At 36.9% G+C, this 12185-nt stretch overlaps 1 protein-coding gene across 2 annotated transcripts in view; it reads right to left on the reverse strand.

Annotated features, from left to right (window-relative positions):
• Positions 1 to 2034: 2034 nt before the first annotated feature.
• Ets98B (DNA-binding protein Ets98B) overlaps positions 2035 to 12185 on the reverse strand; it is a 93057-nt gene continuing 82906 nt past the window's right edge. Inside the window, exons 6-7 of one of the 2 annotated variants that reach the window (XR_013038134.1) lie at positions 8599 to 8808; positions 2035 to 3200 (exon numbers count right to left, since the gene is read on the reverse strand). Coding sequence is in view for 1 of the 2 variants with exons in the window: in XM_076531451.1 (XP_076387566.1) it covers positions 8804 to 8808 (5 nt within the window). In the remaining variant the exon portion in view is untranslated. Of the gene's footprint in view, positions 3201 to 7113; positions 8809 to 12185 lie in introns of those variants that run through there. The other variant, XM_076531451.1, reaches the window with a different exon arrangement.

The raw sequence follows: 12185 nt of genomic DNA on the forward strand, positions 1-12185 counted from the left end.
GTCAGATTCGATGTTTTGGAATTTTTAAATTTGTCAGATTTGACGTTTTGGATTTTTGGACTTTGTCAGTTTTGACACTTTGAAATTTCAGTACTTGTCAGATTCAACACTCTGAAATTTCAGAACTAGTCAGATTGGACATATTGGAATTTTTAAATTCATCAATTTCAACACTTTGTAATTTCCAAATTTAACAGATTCGACGTTGTGAAATTCCAAAATGTCAGATTCGGCATTTCGAAATTAGGCAATTGAGAAATCTGGAACAAAGCAGTTCAGCTATAGCAGCCGTTCTCCAAACTTCGAAAGTGGCCGAACGTCCATCGAACCAGGAAGACTGTCGGCGAAATAGAAAAGAATCCGGACGAGATCGCGGCAGAATCGGCACACGATTTTCTCGCGGGAGAAGAGCAGCACGGCGATGGGCCGGAATTCATGAAACGAATGTTCCTGTTCGTTCGATCGAGCGAGGCGATAGCGAGGCTTACGATTTACCGTCATTCTCGCGGATCGGCGAGCAACGGTCACAGATAGAGAACCCTCTGAATCGTAGCACCCGATAGAGCCGCGGTTGCGTTATGTTGCCGCTAATTTGGATTTATGTTCGCATTCGCACGTCCTGCTACGTCTCTCAACACCTCGCGCCGCCACCGACAGATCTTCGATTGGGGGGCCCTCTTTTTCCACTTTTTGCAGAAAAATCAGGGGCCCGTTGGTTGTATCGAGCCGCGAGAAGCCGCGATCACGGAATCGGTAACGAGCGAACGTCGCGAGGATGATGGATGGTCGAGAACGCCTTTAGCCTTGTTTCTTCGTGTTCCCTGATACGTGAAATTCGATAAACTGTCAGCAGATGTTATCTCGCATTACACGTAAACGTCGACGGGGCTAAAATCATGCTATATGTGAGAAAAACCTGCCAAATGCGCTATGATCTAGGCTGCGTGCGCTAGGAAATTGGTCCGCCATTTTGAGCTAAACCGGAGCTCACTTGGCGTTAAAATTTAAATATCTTTTTCAATTTTCGTAATAGCGTTAGAGTTAATCAAAAAATATTTGTATGACAAATATTCTGATTATTCTGAGTATCGTAAAATATTGGTGTCGTATTTATTTTTACTTTAACATGTTCAATTCTAACAATATACATACTATATGTACTTATTTATTTGGTCTATGTACCTGGCATTGAAATAAATAAGAATCATTGATTCATCAAGTCGCTTTAACTAATCACTGAATTTATAGACGTAAAAGTAAGTTCACAATTATTTCGATCAATAAAAAATTGTAAAATGAAACAGCAATTTTCTAAAGTTAGATCTTAACAAGGTTCCATTAAGACAATAACAGAAATGGTTTTTGAGTTCCACGTTAATTTGAAATTTTTTGCTGAGCATTTGTGGAAGCTCATCGTCACATGCAAAGTAGCGAAGGGACGAGGAGCAGAAGGTAGGTAAACTTGGAGTATCGACGCGCAAGGAATTAACCATGGGGTCAAAGGGTTAAAACGATAAGTGGGAAGGTTGTAACGGGGGTGGGGATTAACCTTCTTCCGATGGAAAGATGAGATACACAGGATCTCGCGACGGATAAAGACGAAGAAGATTAATCGTCTCGGATGGCTTTGCGATCGGCAGCTATCGAGCAGTCTCGGATTATGAGTTTTCAGGGCCTGTGTCTATCAAATCTTTAGAGAACTTAAAACTTTTGGAGATAGAAATATATCTTTATTATGAGACTTAGAAGGTACATACAATTTTTACAATTTAAGAGGAAGATAAAAATATATTTTTATGATGGAACTTAAGTGGAGAACAAAAGTTTAATGAAACTTACAGTGATAACATAAATCTTCAGCAGTAATAATTTACAAAATATACTCTATTTATAAATAAATAATTAGAAGAAATACATGAAGAGTTGGAGCTTTTTATTTATGGACATCGTACTTTATACAGTAGGTTCATTATTAAGAATTTTAACATCACTTTGTATATTGCATATTATATCAATAAAATTATGTCAATACTATGTTAAGTAACATTGGAACTATCGAAATTTTATTTCTATATAAAAATGAAGTCTACAAACTCAATCCTTTTCCTTCCATTTTGATTCGTCCCTGTCGCGAATAAATATTATAAACGACCGCCCGTTTAATACCCCCAGTGATTACGGTTACCGATAATCATCGTACTTGACCGAAGAAACCCGTTTGGAAAATTGCGAAACCCACTGACAATAATATTTCACGTTTGTCCGCCGGCATCACCGACTTCCATTAATAATTACTCAATCAGCGTCCGAGTCGGTGATGATCATCTACTTTTGGTATTCAGTATTTTTCATTTTTATCTTGGCACATCGATAACACGATGGTTCTCATTTGACCGTGCTATACGATAAATACAGTAAGTCATAGATTTTATATTTGGAGTATTAAATTGGATGAAAATGTTTGTCAGTTTGTTATGAGAACTGAAGTTGGTTTGAATTTTGCCGCCGCGCGAGCTCCGGTTTAGATCAACATGGCGGAACGTTTAACATCTGTGATCAGTAGCGATCACCTCGCACTTTTTTTTGTATGTAGGATGATTATAGGGCTCTGTTAAGGGTTAATGAGAGTCATTGTATATTATACTTGATAGCATATTGTAGTATTATTATAAAATAACCTTTATTGTACTACTATTATATTATTATACTACATACTACTGTAGTATGTACTACACTGTACCAGGGATATTGTATTAATTTATTGTCTACGCTATAATTATTGACTCATTAAGGATATTTTAAAGAAAATGCTGTACCAGGGATATTGTATTAATTTTATTAGGGTCTACGCCACAATTATTGACCCATCACGAATATTTTAAAGAAACTACAATTAAACACATCATTTAAAAAAATTATACAAAATTATACCGAATAAAATTCACAGAATTTTGATAAAAGAGTTCTCCATCGAGTTACAATTTTTTAAAGAACCACGTCAATCAATTTTTTCCTGCTTGCAAAGAACTGAGGTATCGTCGAGTAAACAGAGGTCACCGACGGTTTAGTTCGTTTTATATCACGAGCCTTCCTCTTACACCTTATTATCCGGCCATAGACGTGTTCACCGGTCTTTCTCCTTACCCTTTCTAACAACCTTGTCCCGCGAGAATGTAATCGGTCCCAAGGATGCCGCGAACCTGAAGAGGAAGAGAGGTCGATAGGTTAAAAGGGTTAAGAAAGATAGAACTAATTGCTCGGTAAGTAATATCTCATAGAAATACGCGCGGTTACACCGATGGGGCGGTGGGGGATTAATAAAAATCGCCAGCCTCATTTATTCCGAGCCGTTTAATTAAACACTTCGCGAAGATATTAATTCAATCCCGTCCGTTGTCCTTTAATCAGCGCCTTAATACGTGCCGGTATTTATCGAACGACGGTTTTTATCCGAGATGGAACGAGTTTTTACTCCCAGAACTATTTAATTATGCGAGACTCGTACGCGATTTTATTTATGCGGTAGGTCCACTTAAACTGTCGATCATATATTTATCAGCGCGTGCAATTTGAATATTGCTAATGGTTGTTATGGTATTTGCGATGATTACTCGGGTATTTAGTTAATTTACAGGTTTGAGGAATTTATATTATTGATTTATTAATTTATGATGGGGAAACGGAAAGCTACCGATGGCAACACGTGAGGTGGCGCGTGAAGAGAAGTGTTTAGGGGCTTCAGGTGGTTAGAATAAAAAAATGCACGCTTAGACTGGAAGTTTTAAGACTAATAAGACTTCTTTTAGTTTAGGTCACGCACCAACTCATGGGTTGACATCTGTAGATGCATTGAATTATTATAGCAGTCTAATATACAGGGTGTCTCACAACTACTGTAAGAGCTGAAAAGGGGTGGTAGCTGATTCTGAACAATTTTTTGTTCCTCCTACCAATTGCCTCACCTACCACTCCTTTTCAGCTCTTACAATAATTGTGGCACACCCAGTACATAGCAATCTATATAAAAAATTATGTATTACATTCTGTATACCAATTATCTATTCCATCTCTCATATTTACCATAAAAATTAAAAAGTGATTAAAGCTAAATTTAAGTACCTGTAAACCTTGAGCTATAAAATTGAGTCAAACTAAAAATATAAAATTGAGAAATATTACAATATAATAATGTTGAAGATATTTTTCATCGCTTAATTTAAAAATAGCTCATAATTTACCGAAGATGTCAATTAAATTTTTACGTTGACGTGTGCCCGTCTGGAATCTACAAAAAGTTCAGAAGATCTTTAGGTAACCCGAAGGAAAAGTGGTTCCTCATTGTGGTACAAAATTTACGATGTGCCGTGTTTTTCATAGGGATAGCTACTGGGCAAAATAGCTCGTCGATTAGAATTGCAAATCAAGTAGCTACCGTAATCAAAATAGTGGCTTTAAAAATAGAACTGATTTAAGGTTTTGAGAAAAAAGGAACGGGAGAAAATGTGTGTTTTAGGTGTTCGTTTGTAATGTTGGGTTGTGAGGATTTTAGGGGAAAATGTATAGGGTGTTCTATTCAAAGGGAATTTGGAAATTTGGGAGGTGAGAAATTTAGGAAATTTTGGGAATTTGGGAAATTAGGGAATTTGGGGAACTTGGGGAATTTGAGAAATTTAGGAAATTTAGGGAATTTAGGGAATTTGGGGAACTTGGGGAACTTGGGGAACTTGGGGAACTTGGGAAACTTGAGGAATTTGAAAATTTGGAAATTTGGAAGTTTGAAAATCTGTAAATCTGGGAATATAGAAATATAGAAATTTGGAAATTTGGAAATTTGGAAATTTGAAAATTTGGAAATTTGGAAATTTGGAAAATAGGAAATTTGGAAAATAGGAAATTTGAAAATTAGGCAATTGGGAAATTGGGAAATTTGGAAATTGGGAAATTAGGCAATTTGGAAATGGGGAAATTGGGAAATTTGGATATTTGGAAATTTGGAAATTTGGAAATTTGGAAATTCGGAAATTCGAAAATTTGGAAATTTGGAAATTTGGAAATTTGGAAATTTAAAAATTTGGAAATTCAGAAGTTTATTATCTTGCAAACCTATAAATTTGCAAACTTTCTCAATACTTTCAAAATAATTAATTCAGAATTTGAACCTGATAAATTACAAAAACTTGCAAACTGAAACTTAAAAAAAGTCTAAATCCTCAAATCCTCAAATTCTCCTTCTAACCTAAATTTGTAGAATTATTTAGAGAATTCAGAATATACTTATCGTTTCGTTATCCTGTGCTACCTCGTGACTCGAAGTAGTTAGAGGTTAGGGTTAGAGCAACGAGCTAAAACGAAAGGTCATCGTGTGTAGAACGGTGAACCTGTTCTTTATGAGACAATGTTGCTCACGTATTGCTTCCTCTCTCCCATTTAATTAAGCAAAAACCTACCACGAATTTGTTGAAACAACATTTTTGCCATGTACCGTTTTTCTCATCACTGAAAAAATAAAAAAATTAAATATCTTTCGAAATAATGAAAATCAATTACAAACACTCCAATACTATGTACTCCATTTATCTTTTGCTTTAAATTAATCAGAATGAGCTGTTAGTGAATACATGATGCACTGTGAAGGACCGATGTCTCGTAAGAAATTGTCAAAAATAAATTTGTGACCACGAAGCGTGCAAATCACTAGGGAGATTCGCTAGGAAAGTATCGCGGAAAGTATCGGTCGTCGTCCGCCAACGTCTGTAATCTAGAGCCGTAACCATTTGGTCGATTAGGGTTACGGAAAGAGAGGGAGGGGGCAAAAAACCGACAGAAAATGAAATACGGATTACAGTGGTTGTCCGAGCAGGATAATGACTAGTAATGATGACCTTAGTCAGCATTCTTGCTACCACGCGGTCCGGATCAAATTTTTCTTTTTTTCACACCCGCATCTTCGGGCATTTTCGTCCAAAGTTGATATTCTTTTCTATGATTTAGGGTTTGCAAACTACATTTCCAAATTTAGAAACTTTTCGATTCCCAAAATTTCTAAATTTTCAAATTTAATTCCTCGATTCGCAAATTTTTACGCCTTTCAATTTATAAATTCCAATTCTAAATTCCCCAAATTATCAAGTTTCCAAATTTCCAAATTTCTAAATTTCTAAATTTCCAAACTTCCAATTTTCCAATTTTCTAATTTCCAAATTTCTAAATTTCCAAACTCCCAAATTTCCAAATTTCTAAATTTCCAAACTTCCAAATTTCCAAATTTCTAAATTTCCAAATTTCCAAATTTCCCCATTTCCAAATTGCCTAATTTCCCAATTTCCAAATTTCCAAATTTCCCAATTTCCCAACTTCCCAATTGCCTAATTTTCCAATTTCCTAATTTCCAAATTTCCAAATTTCCAAATTCCTCAAATCCCCCGAATTCTCTAATTTCCCTAAATTCCCTAAATCTCCAACGTCCCCAATTTCCCAAATACCCCAAATTCCTACCAGCACAGAGAGTTAATATTTCTACGGTTATTAAAATAAGTAAATTTCTTTAGAATTCTAACACAAACCACTATCATAATTAACCACATAACTATTATTTCCGACTCTATCATCGATTGTCCATTTATCGTCACGCACACATCGCCACTTTTCAAGAGGATAATAAGATCGAACCGAGGACATTTTCTTTTCTCTTTTTCATTCTCTTCTCTGCCAGGTATCCGATCATCGTTCGGCGTATTTATTTACCGAGCCACGATCGATCTCCGAATCGGCGCGACAATGCTTGTCGCCCGTAATGAATCTTGCTTGTCGCATAATGAGAGCATAAATTATGCGCTTCTCTCGTACAACGAACCTCCTCTCTTTCTCTCCTTGCTTCGTTTCACCGTGGGCTTCGCAATAAATTCTATGCTATAAGATCCTATATACTTGCTCCCTCGCGTACTCTCCTCTTTCTGTTATACCTCTTCTCTCCATCTTTATTTCGTCTGGGTATCTCCTCGTCCAATTTCCTTTTCGATAAACGATTTACATTATAATTACATTTATTATAATTTGGATCGATGGTTTTCTATTATTAGTGTGCTAGAGAAAATTTTTGGTTGATTTTAGTTTTTGGTGTACTATTTTATTCAGAAGTTATATGAATAAGTTTTGAACATAATTACATATATTTATAAGTGGTTTAATTAATGTTAGTGTATCTACGGGGTGAAGTTTAATCTACTAATGCAAGTCTCCTTGAACACTTCTCACTGCAAAATTGACTTTTATATGACCTTCGTGTGTTCACCAATCAGACTAGTTACACGAAATTGTTTCTCTGTCAGAACAAGACCACTCTAAGAAGAAATTCTCAATTTAACTGTATCTCATTGACTCAGTTATATCTTGTTTACTGAAAAAAACACCAGTCAACCATTATCTACCTGAGACATTAATAAGCATATTCATGAATTTATATCTTATCGATGCATTTACAGTGTATAGAATCTGTCGGAGAGATAAAAACTCTCAAAGTGTCTGCATTGTTATTTGAAACGTCCCTCACCAACCCATTCGCAATCCCTTGAATCTACCAAAGAGACAGAGATAGTCATCAAGAATTGCTTGAAGTCCTCAGGAAAGTCCTTAATTGCTCAAAATATTAGTAAATTCCTCAAATGAAATTCACCTCATCGACTGATGTAGCTTGAATCTATCGAAGAGACAAAAACAGCTATCTATATCTCCCTACAAGAAAATCTGACACTCTCAAAATCTCTGCATTCTCAAGTGTTCCTAACTACAATAGCTTGAATCTACCAAAGAAACAGTCCTCCAATCTCCCCAAAATCTATCTAAAATCTACCCTAAATTCCTCAATTGAAATACACTTCATCGACTGATATACCTCGAATCTATCGAAGAGACAAAAACTGCTATCTACATCTCCCTACAAGAAAATCTGAAACTCTCCACATCTCTGTATTTTCAAGTGCTCTTAACTACAATAGCTTGAATCTATCAAAGAAACAGTCCTCAAATCTACCCAAAATACTAATAAATTCCTCAACTGAAATACACCTCATCGACTGATATATCTCGAATCTATCGAAGAGACAAAAACTGCTATCTACATCTCCCTACAAGAAAATCTGAAACTCTCAAAATCTCTGCATTCTCAAACGTCCCTAACCAAAATACCTTAAATCTACCAAAGAAACAGTCCTCAAATCTCCCCAAAATCTACCCAAAATCTACCCTAAATTCCTCAACAGAAATACACCTCGATGTACCTCGAATCCATCGAAAATTTCAGCAACAAAGAGGTAAGAATCCTTACTAGATTAATTTACGTTCATCCCTTATCTCCGTGGTTTCCCATCAATTTCCCCGTTCTCATTATCCGAGGCTATGAGTAAAAAGCAGCCCCGTCTTTCGAATACTTGTACCTTTTTGCGAGTTTTTCCTCGTTCCCTGGTGGCACCTATCGTCCCTAGGATCTCATTGTTCGTCCTCGTTCCTCTCGTTTACGCTCGGCTATAAGGTGCTCGCGGTTCACGTGAAGGTGTATCGGCGCGTGTTCGGCCGCGCTCGAACGGGCTCGTATATATTTACCTGGCAATTAGTTTTGCGGAGAATGTTGTTGTCCTTGGTCGTACGGACACACGAGCAATCCCGCTCGTTTGCGGGGGTGTCCCCTTCTGCACGGCAGTCTCTATATCGCGCTCGAACATACCCGGACGGCTTCTCCAGGAGGTGCAAAACGGGCGCAGGTGCAATGCCTTCTTCGATACTATGCCTCTTCAAAATTTTCCGTGTCTCACGCTAAACAATTATCTTACTTGGTAATATACAAGCAAAATCATTTGGTAGAAATTTTTGATGAAATTAAAAATATGAAAATGGATTATCAAAATTATTTTTGTAACTTTGTTGATTTCTGATGTTGTTTGAAGAAAATGTTTAAAAAAATACTTAACAAGATTGATACAGGATTTATCAAAGTACTTGACAAAATAATTCATAGAGAATATGTCAAAGTGTCTGACAAAATAATTGAGGAAAGACGTATCAAAATTGTTGACAAAATAATTCATGTAAAATATATCAATGTGTGAGACAAATTTATTGATGCAAAATAATTGATGTACAATACATTAAAAATTTGACTAAATAATTTATACAAAATACAATTAATATGATAAAAATAATTTATACAATGTATATCAAAATGCTTGATGAAATAATTGTTATAAAATGTGACAAAATAGTTGTCAAAATAATTTATACAAAGTACATTCAAATCTTTGATAAAATAATTGATACAATGTATATCAAAATACTTGATGAAATAATTGTTATAAAATTGGACAAAATACTTGTCAAAATAATTCATACAAAGTACATTAAAATCCTTAATAAAATAATTGATACAAGATTTATGAAAATTCTTGATAAAATCATTAACAAGAAGATGTATCAAAACTCTTAATAAAATCAATAGCATCAGATTTATCAAAATTCTCACCAAAACATCATAAAATTTATAAAAATTCTTAACAAAACAATAAAATAAAAAATTAACAAAAATTCCTTCCAAAATAATATATAACAAAAAGTATATAAAAATCTTTGAAGAGCATTTTACAAAAGAAAAAATCAAACCTCAAAAAGAGAAAATAAATACAAAGTCCCCGAAGAGAAACTGTGCTCACAGTGAGCAGCAGACGTACGATGCATCGAATGATACCTGGAGCTAATCATTTTTAATTTGTCGGTTATCGAACCGTTATCTCGAGCAGCGTTAAAACAGGCACGATACCGATTTTTCTCGATGCACGGTTAAACGCATCCACGTTTAAATTACATCTGCTTAAGAGTGTCGGCCACGGGACCGCTCTCAGATCGCGAAACAATGGCGGACCGATAAAATAACTGGAGGATTCATTTATTCTACCGTAACTATACGTGCCTGCTCTCTCATAAGACTAACCTAAGGATCAGTGACGCGCAATCGTTGGGCCAAAATTTTAGACCAGAATATTTCAATAATTATTTATAACCTTTTTCGCTTGAAACAATTTTTTTTTATTTTGAAGAATGCGATTCAAGAATATTTTCTGCATAAATTCTACGATTAATTTAAAATAATTTTGCTTGTAAATTAAAATAATTCTCGCGTAATACTCTTGAAGTAATAGTCATTTTATGACTTAAGAGAAGTAATTCGTAATGGAAGCGAAGTATTAAAGCTTGCGTAGTAATTTTGCGCACCACTGTTCAATCGACAGCGACGAAAAGTATGTTGCCCTCTGTTCTCCATCTACTTTGGTCAGTTACTCCCCTTTAACACCACGGTACTACTTTTCTGCCAGCGATTCAAGCACGATAGATCGAAAGGGAAGAGCGGAACGGCTCCGGCGTCGATCCATCCGTTCTCTTTTTGCTCGTCCCTCCTCTATCCGTCGCCTCTTCCTTCCTTCCTGGAGGGTTGGCTCGGACTTTTTCGCCCGGAATCTCGGCGAGAGTCGGAGGTAACGGAGATACGCGGTACGAGGTGTTGTTGCAACAAGGTGTTAGATTAATTGTACGATTAAATCGTCGTAAATCTCGAAAAGGGACGCCCACTGCCCTCGTGTGGCCGCCCTCTTTGCTTCTCGCGGAGATGATCGAGCGAGAGCAACGAAAGATGTATCGGTCGGAATAAAACAGAGTGAGAGAGGAGGAGAAGAGAGGAGCTCGACGTTTTCAGGCCGATACGAATCTTTATGGCGAGGAGATCCTCTCGCCATCCTCGCGTACAGTCAACTGCAAATCTGGATTCCCTAGGGAATGTATAAGGACGAATTTTTGAAATCTGGGGATTTTCAGATAGGGGGGTTTGGAAATTTGAGGATAGCTAGGGTTTCAGAGGTATTTGAGGATCTCAGAGATTTGGTAGTCGAGTGATTTGAAAATCTAAGAATTTGGGGGGTTTAGAGATTTGGGGATCTTGGGATTCGGGGATTTAAGGAATTCGGGAGATTGGGATTTGGGGAGAGTGGAATTTGGGGATCTTGGGATTTGGGGAGAGTGGGTTTTGGGGGATCCTGGGATTTGAGGAGATTGGGATTTGGGGAGAGTGGGTTTTGGGGATCTTGGGATTTGGGGACATTGGAATTTGGGGATCTTGGGATTTGGGGAAAGTGGGATTTGGCTATCTAGGGAATTTGGGGTCTACAGAATTCGTGAATCTTGGGATTTGGGGAGAGTGGGTTTTGAGGATCTTGGGATTTGGGGATTTTGGGATTTGGGAAGATTGGAATTTGGGAAGAGTGGAATTTGGGGAAAGTGGGATTTGGCTATCTAGGGAATTCGGGGTCTACAGAATTCGGGAATCTTGGGATTTGGGGAGAGTGGAATTTGGGGAGAGTGGAATTTGGGGAAAGTGGGATTTGGGAATCTAGGGAATTCGGGGTCTACAGAATACGGGAATCTTGGCGATTGGGGAGAGTGGAATTTAGGGAGAGTGGAATTTGGGGAAAGTGGGATTTGGGAATCTAGGGAATTCGGGGTCTACAGAATACGGGAATCTTGGGGATTGGGGAGAGTGGAATTTAGGGAGAGTGGGATTTGGAAATCTGGGGAATTCGGGGTCTATGGAATTCGGGAATCTTGGGATTTGGGAATCTAGGGAATTCGGGTTCTATGTAATTCGAAATCTAGGAAATTCTGGATATAGAAAATTCGGGATCTAGGGAATTCGGAACGTAGAGAATTCAGAATCTAGGGAATTCGGTGATCTATGGAATTCGGGGAAGTAGCGAATTCGGGGATCTAGGGAATTGGTCGATGTAGAGATTTGGAATTCATACAATTATGAATATAGAGAATTTAGGCATTTTGAAAATTAGAAATTTAGGAATTTAAAGATCTGAAAATTTGAAGGTCTAGAGATTTAGAAGTCTTGGAGCGTCTCGTTTATTTAACGCGATTCGATTATAATTTTTGAAAACATCCATACAAATTATGATGTTTCCAGTTCCTCGTTAGTGGCGTCAATTTCTCCATGATTTAATTCCATCCGCGATAGCCGCAAAAACATTTTATAATCGTGACGAGGCACTCGAATTTATCCTCGATTAGGTTCGCATAATTTCTGGACTTTCACTCGCCCACAATTTCAAACTGCTTTCGCTTTTTCTTTTCAGACATGGTTGTCT

The sequence above is a fragment of the Megachile rotundata genome, chromosome 4, assembly GCF_050947335.1.
Source record: "Megachile rotundata isolate GNS110a chromosome 4, iyMegRotu1, whole genome shotgun sequence".
Classification (NCBI taxonomy): domain Eukaryota; kingdom Metazoa; phylum Arthropoda; class Insecta; order Hymenoptera; family Megachilidae; genus Megachile; species Megachile rotundata.